Source organism: Staurois parvus, unplaced genomic scaffold (genome assembly GCF_062004578.1).
Source record: "Staurois parvus isolate SC_StPar_1 unplaced genomic scaffold, SC_StPar_1.0 ptg000450l, whole genome shotgun sequence".
Taxonomy (NCBI): domain Eukaryota; kingdom Metazoa; phylum Chordata; class Amphibia; order Anura; family Ranidae; genus Staurois; species Staurois parvus.
The window spans coordinates 822,016-843,471 of record NW_028318246.1 but is presented as its reverse complement, the minus strand read 5'-3'; the positions used below and the strand labels follow the sequence as shown (position 1 = coordinate 843,471).

Sequence of the window (21,456 nt, the reverse complement as noted above, 5' to 3'; positions counted from 1 at the left end):
ATCACTCTATGAGAGAGGTCTAATTACAGCCACTTCCCACACTATTCTACATGTGTTGGCTGAGACCCAATCTACCCGTCATCTGTATGTGATTGATGGGTAGATTGCTGCAGAACCCCTGTGTTTTTTCTGTCCATGTGAATGAGACCTGACAATTAATGGCACCTGTACATATCTAACAAGGGCAGAGTATTCGGGTGCAGGAAATGTATGTTTAGTTTCCTGCACCACAATTAGTGTGAATAAGCCCTGAGGGCTCCTTCACACGCCACATTGTAAAAACACATTGCTGTTGTGCATTAAATTAAAAGCAATGCATTTTTGCTGCATTAGCATTGTGTTTTTCCCCTGGACATGTGACTGGACAAAGCACTTCCAATAGGCATGTTGTGTATTTGCTGCAGTTTTCATTAATTTCAATGGAAAGATGTTTTTTTTACCACACCAGTACTTTTAAAATGCAACCACCAGTATGAAATGTTCCATAGGATTTACTGTAATTTATTTCAGGCACTTTACTTATTTAACCAAGAAAAGAGGCGTGCATGTCCCTTTATATCCAATGTAAATGAAATATAAATGTGCAAAAAAAATGAAATACATACAAGAAAATTATTATATAAAACCAATGCAAGCTTATAATTCCAATAATCAATAAATATTGCTAACATTTAATGAATGGTACAGCATAAGTGCACTTTTAGCAATATTGATTATTGGATTTATAAGCTTGCATTGGTTTTATATATGACTTAAATTTTTTATGTATTTCATTTTTTTGCACTTGATTTAAAGGTACACACACACCTCTTTTCTGCATTAAATTTGAGCTCCAGTCCAGTATTCAGACTTGATTAGGTGCTGCAACAAATTTGTGACTAAGCACACACTGATCAAAAAATTACAGGTACACTTTGAAAACACATCAGAGTTCAATGGGGAAAAGTATCATGCTGAATATCTATACTGATATGGACTGGGTAATGTGTTAGGAATGTAAGGATGCCCCATCGTTTGATGGAAATGAAAATGATCAATCTGCAGAGGACTGAATTCAAAGACACCCCAAAAATCAAAGTGAAAAAATGATCCAGCAGGCTAGTTTACTGAAATTTCATTGCAACAACTCAAAATAGTACTCGGTAGTTTGTATCGCCCTCATATGCTTGTATGCATGCCTGACAATGTCTGGGCATGCTCCTAATGAGACAACGGATGGTGTCCTGGGGTATTTCCTCCCAGATCTGGACCAGGGCATCACTGAGCTCCTGGACAGTCTGAAGTGCAGCCTGGCAGTGTTGGATGGACCGAAACATGATATCCCAGAGGTGTTCTATTGGATTTAGGTCAGACGAGTGTGGGGGCCATTCAATGGTATAAATTCCTTCATTCTCCAGGAACTCCCTGCATACTCTCGCCACGAGGCTGGACATTGTCGTGCACCAGGAGGAACCCAGGACCCCCTGCACCAACGTAGGGTCTGACAATGGGTCCAAGGATTTCATCCCAATACCTATTGGCAGTCAGGGTGCCATTGTCTAGTCTGTAGAGGTCTGTGTGTCCCTCCATGGATATGCCTCCCCAGATCATCACTGACCTACCACCAAAGTGGTCATGCTGAAGGATGTAACAGGCAGCATAACGTTCTCCACGGCTTCTCCAGACCCTTTCACGTCTGTAACATGTGCTCAGGGTGAACCTGCTCTCATCTGTGAAAAGCACAGGATACCAGTGGCGGACCTGCCAATTCTGGTTTTCAATGACAAATGCCAATCGAGCTCTATGGTGCCAGGCAGTGAGCACAGGACCCACTAGAGGATGTCGGGCCCTCAGGCCACCCTCATGAAGTCTGTTTTGGATTGCTTGGTCAGAGACATTCACACCAGTGGCCTGCTGGAGGTCAGTTTGTAGGGCTCTGGCAGTGCTCATCCTGTTCCTCCTTGCACAAAGGAGCAGATACCGGTCCTGCTTATGGGTTAAGGACCTTCTACGGCCCTGTCCAGCTCTCATAAAGTAACTGCCTGTCTCCTGGAATCTCCTCCATGCTCTTGAGACTGTGCTGGGAGACACAACAAACCTTCTGGCAATGGCATGTAATGATGTGCTGAAGGAGTTGGACTGCTTGTGCAACCTCTGTAGGGTCAAGGTATCGCCTCATACTGCCAGTAGTGACACTGACCCTAGCCAAATACAAAACTATTGAAAAACAGTCAGAAAAGATGATTAAGGAAAAAATGGCAGTGGTCTCCACCTGTAAAACCATTCCTGTTTTGGGGGTTGTCTCATTGTTGCCCGTCTAGTGCGCCTGTTGTTAATTTCATTAACACCAAAGCAGCTGAAACTGATTAGCAACCCCCTCTGCTACTTAAAGCTGCTGACTTTTAAATACAGACACTTCCCTGTCCCTCGGTGTCCTCACCGCGGCTGGTTTCTCCGGCCGTCTTCTCTCCCCGGCGCCAGCATCTTCAGTGTGGGCACATGGCTGTGACAGAGAAGAGCTGCGCTTTGTGAAGGGACCTGTCAGGTGTCCCAGAAGACTATGGGGAGAGAGGGGGGGACAACTTCCGCTTACCTAGGCGATCGCAGCAGAAGTGGATACCTGTCAAATTCGAGTACCCGCTCCCCACAGGTGTCAATCCTTAAAGGGGGCGGGGGACAAAGGCTTAAAGCAGAACTACTCCTTTTGGGTGGAGCTCCGCTTTAACTGACCACATCAACATCACAGGAGTTTGACTTCATGCTATACTCTGATTAAAAATAAGTGTTCCTTTTTTTTGAGGGGGGGATGTGTGTGTATATTATACATTCACATGCATTTTTCTTCCACTTTTTCTCCCTGCACAACGTACCAGCACCTGATCCGTGTAAAATGGCCCCAATACTTGGTAAACATTCTGTACAAACACTGTAAACCATGAACACCCCACAATTGAGCCGCTCAGCTGAAGGACGAATGGGGTCTGCTCAGCCTGACTCCAATCCCCATACACCGTATTACACAGCATCCCCCAGACACAGACAGCCAAGGTGCGCTCATCACACGTTCTCTGCTATCAGTGCAGACCCCGCCCGCCTCCTCCCCTCTCCCTGACGTCACTTCCGTCCCCGAAAGTCACTCCGGTGCAGTGCAGGGAGCGGGGACAGCTGTGCGGAGTGAGGAGGAATGTGTGAGAGGGGTGGCCCGGGGGGAGCTGACAGGCGGCTCTGAGCAGAGACATAGAGAGCCGGCCGTGCCGTGCCGGGGACACCTGAGGGAGGGGCACACGGGGCTGTGTAGTGTAGAATGGGACTCCTGGGGGAGGCTGGGACTTGGTAATGCTCGCTGACTGTGTCAGGATGGTCATTGCACTGGAGGTGACAGAGGGACATAAACAGAGCGGGGACACCGGTACAGTGTCACCATATTGTCAGAGACATGTGAGCCTTCCAGCCAGCCGGGACTGAGATGAGCGATGGACACCAGGATCAGGTGAGAGGAGCACCTACTGACCTACTTACCTAGCATGGATCATTGTTTACAGGGGGGACACCTGCCATATGGAGATCATGAAACGAATATTGTCCTCAGTGTGCCCCCACCCCAATCACTGACACCCATACAGGTCCCTGTCATTTAAAGGGCTCCTTCACTCCATCAGCCGTGTATTCAGCAGCCTCCAGTGTGCAGGGACATAATGGACACATGACAATGTTTACCTTTTTCAACGTCATTTTAGGACTCATTTACAACTCAGTCTTTGAAAAGCGATCCACAGTGGATCTCTTTTCAGGGAGCAGGTCAAGAGTGGCTCATAGGTTTGCAGAAGGTGATGCTGCTGCCTCCTTTTTTTTTTTTCCTTTTGACAGCCAAGCGGGTTTTTGAATGGGAATAGCACGCCGCAGCTGCAAGTCCAGCATTTGGTTTGTGGTTGTGCAATGACCCTGCTCACTTGAATGGGTGATGATTGGTGGTGGTACTGCCCACAGAATGTGACAGAAGGTATAGTTTTTGCTGTAGTATGTGTACAAACTCATCTGGCAGTAGAATCGCCACTCAACAGCCTATTTTTACCCCCCCCCCCCCGATTGCAAGTGTAATCAAGCCCTTAGGACTTGTTTACACTTGCAGTTATGGGGTGGTGAAACGCTGCATTCGAGCCACGTTTTTACCATTCTCAACCGCTCCTCTTGTTGCTGTTGAGGCAGCAGCTGGGAGTGTATACAATGCTTTGCAGCCACAGCAGGAATTGTACCCCCTGTCATGTGGGGGTACATGAAAGGGGTGCCACTTCTACTGCCCCACATCCACACAGTGGTCTGGTACTTAGAGGATTTAAACAGACGGAGAGGAGGCAATTCAACACATTCTCACTGTCTGTTTGTTGGTGTCTGAAGAGAGATCCAAATGCAGATCGCACTTTAGACAGCAAAACAAGTTTAAACAAGGCCTTAAAATGCCACAAAGTTACATTTTATCTATTTTTTTTTCACAGAGATGTAGTGCATTTCATCATGCTGCACCAAAAAAAGTACAGCATGGGCTGCTTTCTTCAACAGATAAATATAGATATTCCTTGTCTGTGCAAAGCGACTGTATTGGGCAAGAGTGGCCGAAGCATGCATGTAATGTGAACAGGCCCAAATTCTACAGCTTTCATTAAAAAAGAAGCTCGGGAATTAACAAAACAAATATACATACTCACCTAGGTCGGATCAATGCTGTATCTGTCCCCTGCCGCCTCTTAAGTCAGAGAGCTGAGCAATCAAAGACTAGTGATCCCCCACTTCTCAGCCTTCAGTGAGCAAAGAGCTGGTGGCAGTCAGTCACTGTCTCTCTGCTCTGCCCCTACAGCACTCATTGGAGCACCAGGCTGTGGAGGGGCTGGAGTGACTGGCTCAGGCTCCCAGCAGCGCGCTGAGAGGTTGAGTCAGCTGCCAGTCAGGCATCTGGGTGCATCAAACATTACAGTTGGGATCTCTCCAGAGCCTGAGTCGGAACAGTGATGTCAGCTGACAGTGGACTGTCAGTGGGAGGCTGAGACTTCATCCGGTCCAAGCTTCTGGGTGGATTCTGATGTTAAAGTTGGGATTTTTCCAGAGTATAAACAGACTCTGTACAGGCCACAGGAGTCCAGAACAAAGTGCACTCCTGTGACCCACATGAAAAACGCTTTGGTCCTACTTCTCCTTTCAATGATGCCTGGTGATCCTGCAATGCGGATCCTTATTCAGGCACTCCCTGTTAGAGCGTGACAACTGTCTCCCAGTTATGATCCTGTGTTGTCGCCTTGTCACATACCTGGAGATGAAAAGTGGAAACCCACCCTGAGGAACAATGTGCAGCAATTGATGGAATTGCATGCGTGTAGATCAGAGGTGGCTGAAGCAGACTAGCAGTGCTGATATGCAACAAATGATGACAGAATAGGAAAACAGTATTGGAGCTAATTAAAAAAAGTGTCAGTCTTTGCCACCTGGTGCTTTAGAAACGAAATGTCATTCAGTTGTTGTCCGTATATGCAGTGAATAAGTACAATGGAAGCATGAAGCTCCAGTACAAAATCTTTACTTTTTGTTTTACAGCACAATGTTAAAAATGTATTCATATAAAGAACAAATAATATCGTTCAGTTAGGATCTACATTAAATATGACCTCAAAGGGGAATCTGTTCTTCAGCACACTAATTAGAGCAAGCCATATGATCTGGTGTCCATTTTTGCTTTGAAGGTTGTTGACTTGTGATAATGGAGGAGGAGTTTGGTGGGCATCATGGGAGAAGATGACATTTTGGCCTTCCTCAATGAAAGATGGGGAGTTGGATGGATTCAAAGATGATGGAGAAATCACAAGTAAAGACAGAAAGTGGTTGGGTTTGACAGAGGCTCCAGCGGTTCCCGCCATGCAGACAGGCTACAAAATTGGGTGGTTGTGTATAGTGAACATTCCGCATCCTTAGAGCAGGGGCACATCATCTCTGGGTTGATGGTTTTATACCATTGTATGTATTGGTTGAGGTACCCCTGTCCACTTCAACCTTGCCAAACAGGGTGCCGTGATTGCATAGGTGACCATGTGGGGAATGGACAATCACAGTTATTCTAATACTGGCAAGGTGCAGGCAGAACCTGGATGATGCTGTCATATATTATGTTCCTAAGGTGTACCTGGATGGTGCTGTCATATATTATGTTCCTAAGGTGTACCTGGATGGTGCTGTCATATATTATGTTCCTAAGGTGTACCTGGATGGTGCTGTCATATATTATGTTCCTAAGGTGTACCTGGATGGTGCTGTCATATATTATGTTCCTAAGGTATACCTGGATGGTTCTGTCATATATTATGTTCCTAAGGTATACCTGGATGGTTCTGTCATATATTATGTTCCTAAGGTATACCTGGATGGTGCTGTCATATATTATGTTCCTAAGGTGTACCTGGATGGTGCTGTCATATATTATGTTCCTAAGGTATACCTGGATGGTTCTGTCATATATTATGTTCCTAAGGTATACCTGGATGGTGCTGTCATATATTATGTTCCTAAGGTGTACCTGGATGGTGCTGTCATATATTATGTTCCTAAGGTATACCTGGATGGTTCTGTCATATATTATGTTCCTAAGGTGTACCTGGATGGTGCTGTCATATGTTCCTAAGGTATACCTGGATGGTGCTGTCATATATTATGTTCCTAAGGTGTACCTGGATGGTGCTGTCATATATTATGTTCCTAAGGTATACCTGGATGGTTCTGTCATATATTATGTTCCTAAGGTGTACCTGGATGGTGCTGTCATATGTTCCTAAGGTATACCTGGATGGTGCTTTCATATATTATGTTCCTAAGGTATACCTGGATGGTGCTGTCATATATTATGTTCCTAAGGTGTACCTGGATGGTGCTGTCATATATTATGTTCCTAAGGTATACCTGGATGGTGCTGTCATATATTATGTTCCTAAGGTGTACCTGGATGGTGCTTTCATATATTATGTTCCTAAGGTGTACCTGGATGGTGCTGTCATATATTATGTCCCTAAGGTATACCTGGATGGTGCTGTCATATATTATGTTCCTAAGGTATACCTGGATGGTGCTGTCATATATTATGTTCCTAAGGTATACCTGGATGGTGCTTTCATATATTATGTTCCTAAGGTGTACCTGGATGGTGCTGTCATATATTATGTTCCTAAGGTGTACCTGGATGGTGCTGTCATATATTATGTTCCTAAGGTATACCTGGATGGTGCTGTCATATGTTCCTAGGGCTTTGGCCATCAAAGTTCAGAGTGTGGAGTAATTTTTATTTTGTCTGTGTGCAGCACAATATAGGAGAAGAAACTCCATCCAAACCTCTGGTTTTGAGCAAAGAAAGTGTAGGCCTGTTGATCTATATGTATGGTCTAAACTGAAGAAGTTGAAATCTTGAAGAGAAAGAACCATAATTCCTTTCTTCAATTACTGTGGCATTCTGCATATACTATTTTAGATCACTGTGAAAACTCAGATTTGTTGTAAAATAATGTTTCCTGCACTTGTTGTGATTATTTATTTTAATATTTTTAGTGGTCCATTCAAATCCAGTGTATAGGTAGCCATATTGAGCCAAGGACCAATAGGGTGATTCTCTCCGGAGGGGACCCAGACAGCAGTAAAGACCTGATGGGTTCTATCCTTTCTACTTTTTATCCAAAATGTACAAAAAAAGGTTCTTGATGCACTTTAAATATTATTCCAGCTATTGCCCAGCCTTTTCTGCTATTCTCACTGCAGGCCTATGTATTCCTTAAGGCTCCATGCACACTGGCTTACAAATTGCTGCTTCTAAAGGCGTTTTGTGTGTTACCTGTAGAAGCAGCTCAGTGTTATCCTATGCGTCCATGCACATTAGAACAATTTGAGGCATATTTTAAACTCAACGTTTAGAGGCAGGGAAAAAAAAACCTTCTGGTTTCCGTTTTTGATTGGAGCTTTCTGGCAGAAAAAATGCTAAACGCACCTAAATGTTGTTTAAAAACACTCTGTGGCTCCATGCTTACTGGGTTTAAAAAAATCCCCAGCTTTCTTGGCAGTAAAAATTCTGATATAGAGCATTTTTGTATACAGTTTAGGCGAGTTTAGAGGCGTTTAGCATTTTTCCTGCCAGAAAGCTCCAATCCAAAACGCAAACCAGAAAGGTTTTTATTTTCCTGCCTCTAAACGTTGAGCTTAAAGGATAAGTTCACCTTTGGGAACATGTTTCATGTTCCACCCAATTTTAGGGCGGAGCATGTTCCCATAGCCGTAGCCATACCCGCCAACTCCCCCCCCCGACACATAGTACAGGGAGGAGTCTTCCCGTACTATCCGTCAAATTTGAAAACAGCAGGATTCCACCTACACGGCCGCATCATTCATTCACAGACTTCAGTGAATGAATGAACTGTAAGTCCCGACAGCCTTAGCAGCTGTCTTCTTGTAGTTTTCAATGAACTACCATGGCGGTCCACATTCATTGAAGCTTCCTGTCAGAATATCTGCTTGCTCATACATCACGTATGACGAGCAGATATTTGATAGGTCTGCAGGAGACCTGCATGGCATCAGTGATCTACTGATCGCTGGTGCAATGTTTTCCAGGCTTCTGTAGACAAAAATAATACATGCACATTTTTTTACCTGCAAAAATTTATTATTTTTGTCTAAAAGGTGAACTTATTCTTTAAATTATGCCTCTAATCGTCCTAATGTGTATGGACATATTGGATAACACTGAGCTGCTTCTACTGGCAAAACACAAAACTCCTTTAGAAGCAGCAATTTTTAAGCCTGTGTACATGGAGCCAAAATCAGTGTTTTTTTTCTGCCAGGGGAACTGGCATTTTCTTTTTAAGCCTGTGTACATGGAGCCAAAATCAGTGTTTTTTTCCTGCCAGGGGAACTGGCATTTTCTTTTTAAGCCTGTGTACATGGAACCAAAATCAGTGTTTTTTTTTTTCTGCCAGGGAACCTGGCATTTTCTTTTTAAGCCTGTGTACATGGAGCCAAAATCAGTGTTTTTTTCCTGCCAGGGGAACTGGCATTTTCTTTTAAGTCCAGTGTACATGGAGCCAAAATCAGTGTTTTTTTTTCTGCCAGGGGAACTGGCATTTTCTTTTAAGTCCAGTGTACATGGAGCCAAAATCAGTGTTTTTTTTTCTGCCAGGGGAACTGGCATTTTCTTTTAAGTCCAGTGTACATGAAGCCTTATGATAAACTGCTGGCTTGTCTGGCTATTTGTTACTTTGTTCACACACTAATGAAGTCATTGTAACTTGATAACAAAGGATTGTGTTTGAGAATTAGTCTCAACTAAAACATTAAAGCGGAACTAAACCCATCAATTTAACTGTTTCAAAAACCGTTACATTCCATGCATGCCAGGGATGTAGCTGTTACATTCACTTGTGTTCTCAACCAAACTGTCAAGCGATCAAACGGCTAGTGTCCTAACATGTGCAGCACCATGGAATTTGCAGATTGAACAGAAACTAAGATGGCAGCTTCCTTGGCTGAAAAGGATAGGAGGGTTTAGTTCTGCTTTAAAGAGAAATCGTGTCAGTTTTATCTGATGTGTACATAGGAAATGAAATTGCTCTCTCCATCTCCTCCCTGTGCTCTTATATATCAAATAGAAACTTTCAGTGGAGGTAAAACATGCTCTATGACACCCTTTAGCATTCAGCTGGCCGCCACGCCAAAATTGTTGGTGCCTGCGGTGAGTCCGGTACCTGTCACAGACAAGTATATTGATCTGTTGGTGCCAAGCACTGAGGATTGTGTCTATAGTCTTTCCTTGGCGCACTCTGCTTCCACCTTGGCCACTATGTGGTCGGAACTGACAGTCGCATATGTAAGGAGTTGTGTAGTAGGAATGGGCAGATGGGGAACTGAGAGATGAGTTCCCCATCAGGTCCACCTGGCTGCTGATTGACAGCACACCGCAGTGGGCGAATCCATAACAGATATTGGGTCCAACAGTGTCTTTTGAAATTGCCCATTGATGTGCTTTGTCAATCAACAGCCAGGTGGACCCAATGGGTAGCTAGTCTGTCATTCCCCATTAGGTCTTCCCAACCAGTGACACAAGACACTTTCTAATTATGGGCATTGCCATATTTGGGTATTGACATCACAACTGTCTTTGCGCCCCCTCCCCCCCTTTTGTTTATGTTTAGCTTTGGGTAGGGGAATCTCCTACCCAACAGCTGAATGGGGCCAGGGATAGAACCCTATGCAGGAAGATGTCACATACATGTCAGCTTCCAAGGGCAGACCTATTCAGTTCTGTGTACTGACATACCTCTGTGCACCAGTTCAGAGCTGGTCTTACCTACCATCAGTTTGTTAATCTGAAAACTGGCTCTTGCTGCCATAGCTGAAATAAATAAATAAATAGCAACAAGTTCTTAAAGTGGCAATAGTTAGAACTTCCCAAGTTTGTCTACCGTGTGGGTAATGTTACCAAAACTGGTGCAAATTCTAGCCTGAATTAAGCACAGGTAATTCTGCAGGAAACCACCTCTAGAAAAGTGCCGGTAAGGCTTTATTGAATTCCTTGACTATTATTGCACCATACAAACCACGTTAATGTTTTGTCTAATAGCTGGTACAGTAGTGAACAGCTAACCATATCTTCTGTCTCTGTGTCTCTGACCATCTAGAGATTCTTATTTTCTGTTCCTTTGAAGCTGTGAATCTCTGTGATAGTGGGAAAGCCTGTCATTGGGTTGGGAAGAGTGGAAATGGCCTGATGTAGCTTAGAAAGCAGTGGCAGTACAGACAGTATTCTTGTGCTACTTGGCAATTGGCATCACAAATGAGCATATAGCTGTAGAACGTGGTGCCTAGGGGTTGTGACAGGGCATATACAAGGGTTGCTCTGGTTAGAAGCTGGACACATCTTGGTGTTGTGAGAGTTGAGGACAGGCTACATTTTTGCGGTAAAAGCAGAGCACGGTCTAGTGCTGCCCTAGGGTGCTGCAAAGCACATTCTATCAATGAACCAAGTGATGTTGCTTGAAGAGAAACTGCAGTCAAACATGCATAATCTACAACAATACAACAGTATGTAGTTCTAATGTTTTAAAGCTTAAAGAGGAATTGGTATTGTTTTATACCTACTTTATGCCTGTCAAACTGCTCGTTTCTCAAACCCCACGCTTCTTGTGCAAGCAGCCATGTTTACTGAGGGCAGTTGAGACACTGGCTGCTGGTTTCCTGCAATAGCCTGTGTTGCTGCACCTAGCTGACCCGTGAAATCTCGGGCATGCACAGTACAATGCCTCTTGGTCATGCATGCGCAGTAAGCAGAGCTCTTCTGATCTGATGTGTACAGGTTTCTATAGCAGCACAGCCCTTTGTTTACATGTCTATACTTACCTATTCTAAAGCCGATCTGGTCTGGTCACATGATCTCCCTAGCTCCGGCTTCAGTAAAAAGGACAGATTGCCAACAATGGCTGCATGAACTGAGCTGTGACATCACCCATAGACTTACTATAGGCATACATGGTCAGCTGTCTCTCCTGTACACTGAAGCTGCCACTGGGAGCCGATCATATGACCAAACAGGAGTGCCCTCAGAATAGGTAAGTATAGACATCCTTCCTTTAACCACTTCCCATCCGGCCTATGTTTCTAAACATCACCCGCATTCACTGCCTGTGCGCGCTCCCTGGGAGCATGCGGAACCGCGATCCAGTGCCCACTGTGTCCTCCGGACACAGCGGAATACCGATCACTGTATGGGACCTCTGTGTGAGGTCCTGATTCATGTGATCACTGATTGGCCAATCAGTGATCACATGAGCAGTAGTAAACAAAATGCCACTTCCTGACATCATTGCTTACTACTTGTGAAATCTGTGAATGATCACAGGGGTCACATGGTAAAAGGAAATTCACAACAGCCTTGTACCATGTGACAAGCTGTGACCAATCCCAGCTCTCACAGTATTTCTCAATGACTGCAAGAATGCAGCCAGAGAGAAACAGAAATTATTGCTTTTACTGCCTTTTATGGGTGTAAAAGCAATCGGTATAAAAAAAGAAAAAAAAATCTTCATCACCCCCCACAAGTAGTACAGTTTCACTATGGTGACACTGTACTGCTAGGGTGACAGTATGTAAACCCCCCCCCCCTCCCCATAAATAATAATATAAAAAAAAAATAAAAATGTAAAAAAAAATTGGAAATATTATAATTTTTGGTTATAGACTAATTTGGGTTATTTTATTTTTTTTTTGCTAAGATAGCTGAATACATTTTGGCCAATATTTATGAAGAAAGATTATTTATTTGCAAAATTTTCTAAGAAAAGCACTTTTTTTTTCAAAATTTGTGGACTTTTTCATTTATATAGCAAAAAAAATAAAAATCCCAGTGGTGAATAAATACCACCAAAATAAAGTTTTATCTGTCTCAAAAAAATGCTAAAAAATTCATATGGGTACAGTGTTGCATGACCGCGCAATTGTCATTCAAAGTGTGATAGCACTGAAAGCTGAAAATGGGCCTGGACAGGAAGGGGGTGAAAGTGTCCGGACTTGAAGTGGTTAAAGGATAGTTTGAATAGATTTATAATGGGGGTTAGGGGCAGGTGTAAATCTAGTTAGGATTTGACTGAGCTTCTACTTTAACCTTTTTGATACAAATGATTGGAGCAGCACAGTGAAAATTGTGTAATCCCCACAATACTCTGAAATCCTTGCAAACCTTGGTGCCAGAGTTCAAAGTGCTGTGTCCTTCTGTCCCTCAGGTTCTGTCGTCAAACCTTCATGCCAAAAACAATTGATCCTAATGTAGTATGATGTGATGGTATATGCCAGAATGTTGTTTTTTTTCCAGCTTTTATTTATTTCTATTTTTATGTTCTAGAAAGGCTTGTTTCATTACTTAGGCCTTAAAGTAGAACTCAAGGCAAATGTCTTAATACATGACTTCTAAACATAGGTTAGGAAAGGATTTGTTCTTTTGGCCAATCATTTTTGTTATACACAACTATGGTAGTCAGTGAGATCATTGGCCTACTTCCTGTGTTAGCATTGTGTGTTCATACGTTCTCTTCCTGTTTACTGTCCAATAAAGATGTTGGAGGAGGAGCGGTAACATAGGCAGCTGATTTGCTGAAGGCCTATCGAGATCTGTGTGGTCTATTGCAGTGGACGCGGTGTAATGCGTGCATGTTCTGCCATGTTTCAATCACATTTGTTGGAATTGCCTGCCAATGCATCCGAATGCAGCACAGCATAACTTATCGAAGTGCCTTACTTTGGGTTTTGGTGTGCTGTGCTTGTGCGTTGAAGGTGTGTTGCCACTAAAGCTCTGGTTACATTTGTGGTGAATGAACACGCTTCAGTGGATACATTCAGGTCCTGCATCAAGAGGATAATGCATGTGTCGGTAGTATGTAGCCTTGTTGTGTTGGGCTTCCATTAAAAATTAACGGCAATGTTAGCCCTGGTTCACTCCGGTGCGACTTGTCATGCGATTTGACAGTTCCAAATTGCTTGACAAGTCATACCCTATTGTCAGCAATGGAACTGTTCAAATCGGTACAACTCCTTCATTATTTTCGGCGATTTCAGGTGTGACTTGCATAGACATCTATGTATGAAGTCGCACAGATTTCAGGTAAGTCGCACCTGAAGTTGCACTGACCTGTGGCTTGGAAATTGCACTACTTCAAGTGAAGTAGAGCAATTTCAAAGTTGCATTCAGTGTGAACCAGGGCTAGAGCATGCTTGGTGTGTTCTGGTAACGTGATGTGACAAGCAGCAGTGGATAGATTTGGCAGTAAATGACAAGATTGGCTGTACAGAATTACATAATCCTTTGGTAGGTATACAATTCTCATATATGCATTTCAGCTGTGTAGCTGTTCGTCGGTAGAGTTGCTGTATTTTGCTCAATCCTAATGGTTTCAGTATACCAGAATCCCATATTACAATACAAACTGGAAACAATAAAACATTCAGTGCTCTTCATTTTTATTTATAGCATTTGTGCAGCTATTTGCCAGCAGCCTTTGTTGCATTTAACAGGTAGAAATATTGTACGGAGACTTGCATAGCTTGGAATTTTTATTATTACTTACAGCATCAGTTGGCAAGAGTATAGAGGGAACATTGGTAAAGATATTTTAAGAAATCAGTTGGGGAATAATGGAGAATTTTTTATACTTATGGCCTTGGCATACTTTTGTGGTTGTGATAGTCTAAAGTCAAAAGCAAGGTTAAAGACTGAGTTCACAAACTAGAAAAAGTATGAGAGATTACAAAGCCTAGAATATATATCTAGCATAGCGGATGTGCCAGAGAGCAGACTACCATTAACAAAAAGCAAATAGGATTTGTCAGTTTTATGCACTGTTTTTTTCTGAAGTTTGTGGAAGTGTTTTTATTGCTCTTTCTGTGCCAAGTATAGGGATTTTCCTTCAGATTCTGCCATGTCACATGGACAAACAAAAGTGAAAAACAAGGTACTGGATACATTCTTCAATTTGTAATTGGTGAATTAAATTATCAGTGGGCACACTAGCTCTATTTCAGTAGCACTCCACAAAACTGGAACAACACTTAAAAATGATGGGAGGACACAGAATCCGCTTATATGGAAAATTAGAGAGAGGGGGCACCAGCCTAGTACATTATCTTTGAACACCATTTATTAAAAGGAAAATAGGTTATCATACTCAAAAAACAATAAACAGGAATGCTTATCACAAGTATCTACATAGGAAACTGTCAAAACAGCTATACATGATTGCTGTGCGCTGAGAGGTTGCCGCACGGGTCTGCAAATGCGTATGTGTATCGGGGGGGGGGGTGGTCCTACTTTTTATCAGAGCTCTATGGTCCCACTGTATGTAGGAACGTAGTTGCTTGCTCTTGCTTGCTTCCAAGATGGACATGGGATATGTAGTGTGCATAAAACATGCACATGACCGCAGTCAGGGGGAAAAGGTGCGGTTTGGGATCTGACAGAGGACGTTACAAGAAAAATAGATTCCTAGGTCATTAATTTGTGGATGTGTATAGATCATTTTTGGAGAATAAGAATATCGTATATTGCCACTTTAAATGGACTCAGATACAACAGCGCTGTGGTTTTCTGTTAAATTTCAAAAGAGCAGGTTATGCCAGAGTTAGTAAGTATTTCACTACTGAAACTGTTCCAAGCAGAAAACCACAGATCTATCTGATATCTGCTGATCAGTTGTTTGGTACTCTCATTAGACTGTATATTTATAGAAGGGACAGGAAGCGAGGGGAAATATCCTCGTTGATCATCATAGAGACACCAATAAAAATCTGAAAGTGGTACAAACCCTCCCTCACTTCGCAAACAATTTGATTTGCCTGGAGTTCCACTTTAGTATATGGATATCTTGATGGTAGCAGTTGAAAAAGTAGTTTCTTTTGGAAAAGTGTTGCTTCATCTCCTTATTTTCCACTTGTTCTTCACATCTCTTGTTTTGCTGCATGCTCATTACTTTTTGAAATGTATGTCAATTATTCTCTTATTTGGTTTACAACTCTTTTATTACATATTGGATTTTGACCAAGAGATACTTTTACAAGTGAAGCGTAGAAGTATAAAAAAACTCCAGAACAAATGAACAAAATCATTTATACTTACATAGATGGTTGCAGCATCGTACCGATGCTGCAGCTATCCCCTGCTGGCTCTACACTGGGAAATGAGCAATCAAAAGTCACTGATTGCTCAGTTCCTGGGTTTGCTGTGAACACAGAGAGGTGACTTTCAGTCACCATTCTGTGTTTTTCCCAACCAGCATTAACCGGGCTGTGGAGGAGACTGGAGTGGCTGGCCAGGCATCTGGGAGTATCCCGACATTATTGTTTGGATCCCTGCAGAGCCTTAACTGGCTCTTTGACATCAGCTGACAGTGGACTTTAGCCCGCTGTGGGCTGAATCTGGATCACAGGGGTGTAGAACTAAGTGAAGTGTAGTGATCATCTATGAATCTAATTAAAGCTTAACTCCAGGCTTAGACCAATGCAGGTATGCATATTTCATACCTGAGGGGCCACTGTGGAAGCTGCAAATCACTGTAGTAGTTGGATCTTTTCTGTGTCCTGTGACAAGCAGCTTCCCCTCTGCAATCTCCTGGGTCCAGTGCCGAGCGGCTTCCCTTCTCTACACTAATTACATGGGGTCACTTGCCCGGCACTTTTACCATTCATAGAACATTGTTTTATTTTTTCAGTGAATACAAGGCATTCTCTAATTGGTTGAGGTGGCAATTGTGATGTGATCACCTCCCTTTTCCATCTTGTCCAATCAGAGAGTGCTTTGTACTCATTGAAAACACTACTAGAAGTTCTCAAATCACAGAGGTGCCAAATGAGTGACTTGCTGTGGTTAGGGTTGCCACCTCATTCCTTTAAAACTGAGCACATATTATTTACACAGGTTCTGTGGCTGATTAGGGTAGCAAACTCACTTAGTGCCTTATCTGCGTTAAATTAGCCCCAAAACCTGTGTAATTAATGTGTTCTGTTTTTAAGGGATGAGGTGGCAACCCTACCTGTGGTCAGTGTGCAGAAGGGAAACTGTTTGCACAGGACTTGGAAGACCATGGCTATCGCTGTAGTAGTTCTGCTACAGCAGTGATTGTCAGCATCCCCAATGGCCCCTTGGGTATGAAAAATGCATAATACATTAATCCAGGCTGGGCCAGTGTAAAGATGCAATACAGTTTGTGCCTGGAGCTCAGATTAAAGACACTTGAATTGCTTCTCCTTGGGGGTCTCTGTGATAAGGCAATCGATAAACATGGCTTTCCTCCCAACTTTAGTTACCATCACGAACCTAAAACAACTAACGGGTTCAGTTACTTTCCTTTTAGTGTTATCCCTGATGCAATTTCCTGCCAATTCCAGCTGCCATAATTGTGATGTGAGAGCAGTTCAAAAATGTACATGGTGTCCCTGAACCACAACATTATTATTATTATTATTATACAGTATATAGCGGCAAAGGGTTTGCTCAGCGCTGTACAATAGCAACGGGGACAGAACATGAGACAAGACAGAAGCAATACAATACATGAGGGGTTCGAGGGCCCTGCTCTTTCTAGCTTACAATCTAGGAGGGAGGGGAAAGAGGTAGAGGAGGAAATGGCTGTGGGGAATGAAGTGGTGGGAGGAGTGGAGGAGGTTAGGTGAGGGTGGGGTAGGCTTCCCTGAAGAGGTGGGTCTTCAGGGTGCGCCTGAAGGTGATGAGGGTAGGTGACAGTCTGATGGATTGGGGTAGGGAATTCCAGATGATGGGGGAAGTCCTGGAGAAATCCTGCAATCGGGCGTGGGAGGAGGAGATCAGGGAGCTAGAGAGTAGGAGGTCCTGTGAGGAGCGAAGGGCACGGGTAGGATAGTATTTGGGTATCAGGTCGGTTATGTCGTTTGGGGCGGCGTTGTGAATGGCTTTGTAAGTGAGGGTTAGCAGTTTGAATTTGATGCGCTGGGCAATCGGGAGCCAGTGAAGGGATTGGCAGAGGGGGGTGGCGGATGTGGAGCGGTTGGTGAGGTGGATGAGTCTTGCCGCTGTTGACTTTTGAGTCTTTGTATGAATGCCCATGTATAAAGTCAGTGCTCAATAAACTTAGATTGTCCAATGTACATAGAACTCGTTCCAAACCCATGTTCAGTTACAGAAATAGGAAATATATGCATTGCCTTGCACCAATATATTAAAGCTGAATTCCAACAGTGCCTGCTACAAGGATTTCCAACTTCCACAGGGATCCCACAGATACTTGCATTGATATATGTAACTATGCAAAAGTATCCATACTTAAAGTTCACCTTTAAGAATTTTTGATTTTAATCTAGTTTTAATCCGTACATGCTTTTGTGTTTTGGATGACGAACTTCGTCTTGGTTCTTGATATATTGTGAATATTCTCACATTTTATGAACTGTTATGCTGTATAAAGCTAATTTAAAATCTAAATCAAGACAAGATGTATATATTGGATCCCATAAATGATGTCCAGATCCTGTACATTTATGTCTAGGCAGTAAAGATATTATCAAAACATCTTCTTTATGAAAATCTATGTCAAGTGCATTTTATAAACACATTCCTTAGAAAAGGTAAAATTACATTTCTAATGAAGGTTGTTTTGTCTTGCATGAAGTATAAAATGTATAACACACTGAGCTTTGTGGTGTATATACTAGACATATGGATAGTATATTTAGTGGGAAGAGTTATATCGGTGCTGTGTGAATTGCAACATGTTCTACGGTACCTACATTTGCTAAATAGGTAGTACTTTAAAAGTAATATGTCAGGATTGTGAAATGCACTTGTTCCATGTTGATTGCTAACCAATAATTATAAAGTACAAGTTCACCTTAATATGATGGTAATATCCTGTATGCATTCTCCCACCTAGCTAGTATGCCCCCATACAGACATTAGATGCAGCATGGACCTGCATCCCACTGCAGGAAGATCATAGGTGCAGTGCCAGGCTCCTGCAGATTCTGTCAGCTGTCTGCTCATGCCTACAGTATAGGCCAAAGGTACTTGTAGTTTATGCATTCACAGAACGATGTGGCCGGGCAGGTGCAGGGAGAGGATGCCTCACCCACTGTCACTGGGAGGATCAGGGGGAGAGGAGGCAGGAACTGGAACATATTAAATGTTTCCCAAATATGAGTGTAACATGTTCAAAAAGTGAACTTATCCTTTAAGGAAGGATAATGTGATTTAGGATGATATCTCTGCAGCATGCATCTTTAAACGTGTTAGCTGTGGTAGCTCCTGTATTTCTAGCGTGGCAGGTCCTCTTTTACATATCTACTCACTACATATCACATTAGGCATTATTCTCTCTATCTGTGGCTAGCATTAAAGGGTAACTCCACTTTTGGGGGAAAAAAAATCAATAAAAAAAAATAATATAGCATATTCAAGTGTGACACAAGTCATATTGTAATTGAATATGATTAAAAATTACCTTTCCTTTTCAATCTGCAGCGATGTAATATTCTATAAAATGCAATGCAATATGGCAACCTGGAATGTTCTATACACAGATGGTGTACAGAATGCCCCCCCAGAAATGTAATTTCCTGCTTGAGTGATTGGCTCACTGATTTTCCAAGAAGGCTGCATTAAAATACATGTTAGATTTTAGGCATCCCTTGTAACAAAATGTCAGTTTTGGTGAGATACTCTCAATAGGAAATCTTTTCTAAAGGGATACAGACCCTGCAGTTTTCCTTATTAGAGCCCTGCAGTGCAGCATCTGATTGATAATTATAAAACCACTCCCATTAGATTCACTTTGCACATGAATACATCTTTTTCTTTAGAATAACAAAAGGTAGGAATTTGCAACAAAGTGTAAAATCCTTGCAATGTACGTTGATCTACAAATGAATTATTGGGCACCACCACCCAATGCTCAACAACTTCAGCCCTGCGCCATAGATGTCTGTATATAATTATAAATGATCTTCTCATTGATTGCTGCCACTTTAAAAAAATAAAATTCACAAACCTTAGTGTACCTCCTCAATATGCCAAAGTACAGTGGCTCTATCATAAATTGTATATTTGTAACCTAAATTTAACTATAACAAAGCACTCATAGAAGTATTATATAATACAAAACATAACATCAAAACCATCCAGTGTCCATTTGTGAAAAGAATATGAATAAATAAATAAAAAATTCAGTTTTCACACTATTTGTGCTCCTTGTTGCCTATAAATATTCCGCACCACACCATGTGCTCAGTGTCACCAACACCCCATAGGACACTCACTGAGTTTTATTGCCTCTCATTCTTATGATAGGCACAACAAGCTTTCTCTTTGAATACTCCACCAAAAGGGCTCTCCAAATCAGCTTATTCAAAACTGATACATTTCTAAGCATAAAATCTTTAATGCCTTAAACATGACCACAAAGCCACTACAGTTTCCAGATACAGTAAGTCAGGCCAACAATATTGGCATCTCACCTGACAGAACCTCTTTCACTTCCAGTACATCACTTCCAGTTGCCGTACAGCCATATCACGACACGTTTTGTCATGGTGACTTTGTTCAGGGATCCCCGGACAAAGTTTTAATGCTAAGACATGGCTGTATGGCAACCAGAAGTGAATCAACACATGGAACCAGAAACAATGTTCCGGAATTGGTGGATAAGGGGTTGGCCCTGGGCACATTAAAGGTACGGATTGCAGCCCTAAGCGTTTTTTCTCCAGAAATCACTTCAAGAAGATCTGCTTATCTCCAGATTCTGCAAGGATGTATCCAGAAAAAGACCAGTTAGAGAGAGAATTCCTAGCTGGGACGTATTCATGGTCCTAAAGGATATCTTATAGAGTTCCTGCGTGCCTTTAGCAGAAGCCTTTATCTGTTCTCTGACATTAAAGGTAGCTTTATGCTTTCTATTACATCCACAGGATCAGTGAGTTACATGCTTTGTTAGTTAAAGAGCCCTTCTTAAAAGAGAAGTATAGCCAAAGATTTTTTGGCTTTACTTCTCTTATGGATCATAGGAGTGCAGTTCGTTCTGCACTCCTGTGACCCCTTTTCAGATGGTAGTGGGCTGACGACGCAGAGCCAGTCCAGGCTCTGAAAAGATCCTGATCCCAACCTACTGAGAGACTGAGCTAGCCGCTCCCGCCCCTCCACAGCCCAGAGCTCCAGTGAGCACTGGAGGGCCAGAGCAGAGAGCCGGTGACTGACAGTCAACGGTCTCTGCTCAGAGTGGAGGGGAGAACTGAGCAATAAGTGATGTGATGTTTGATCGCCCAGTTCTCAGTGCAGAGTCGGTGGGGGACAGATGCAGCTTTTGGCCATAGTTCTCTTTTAATGATTCTAGGTGACTGTGTAATCCTGAAACCGGTTTTGGGATTCCTACCTAAGGTTCCTATGTTTTTTCATCAATCACAGGACATTTTATTACATTCCTTTTGTGCCTGAACTGCTAACAATCAGGAGGAGAGTCTAAGTCTTCTGGGTGTTAGAAGATGTTTCTTAGCCTATCTTAGTGCTACAAATAACTTCCGAATCTTGGATGCCTTTTTAATTTTTTGAGTGAGTTAACAAAAAGGAAGCCGCTTTAGCCCGATAGATAAAGTTATCCAGTTTTGAAACTTACAGGGTAATAAATAAAGAACCTCTGTTTTTTCTTAATGCACAAGAGCCCTAGCCACATCTTGGGCAGAGAAAGCTGGTGCTACCCCAGAACAAATCTGTAAGGTGGCTACATGGTCAAGCTTTTCCAATTTTATTTGTCATTACCGCCTCGATCTTCTGTTTAGTCAGGACCAAGCCTTTTGTAAGGAAGGTTCTCCAAGCAGTGCCCTCCCAGGTGATAAGTACTCACTTTTCTTCTCAAGGGCTGTTCTGGAAGACGAGTGGGGCAAATTAGGTGTTAGACTTACTGGTAA

The 21,456-nt window shown here is 42.7% G+C and overlaps 1 protein-coding gene across 6 annotated transcripts in view; it reads left to right on the top strand.

The window, feature by feature from the left end:
• Positions 1 to 3,112: 3,112 nt before the first annotated feature.
• DENND1B (DENN domain containing 1B) overlaps positions 3,113 to 21,456 on the top strand; it is a 319,310-nt gene continuing 300,966 nt past the window's right edge. For all 6 annotated transcript variants that reach the window (XM_089688668.1, XM_089688666.1, XM_089688667.1 and 3 more), the window contains exon 1: positions 3,113 to 3,469. In XM_089688668.1, coding sequence (XP_089544794.1) covers positions 3,453 to 3,469 — 17 coding nt within the window. In that variant the 5' untranslated portion in view covers positions 3,113 to 3,452. The remainder of the gene's footprint in view (positions 3,470 to 21,456) is intronic.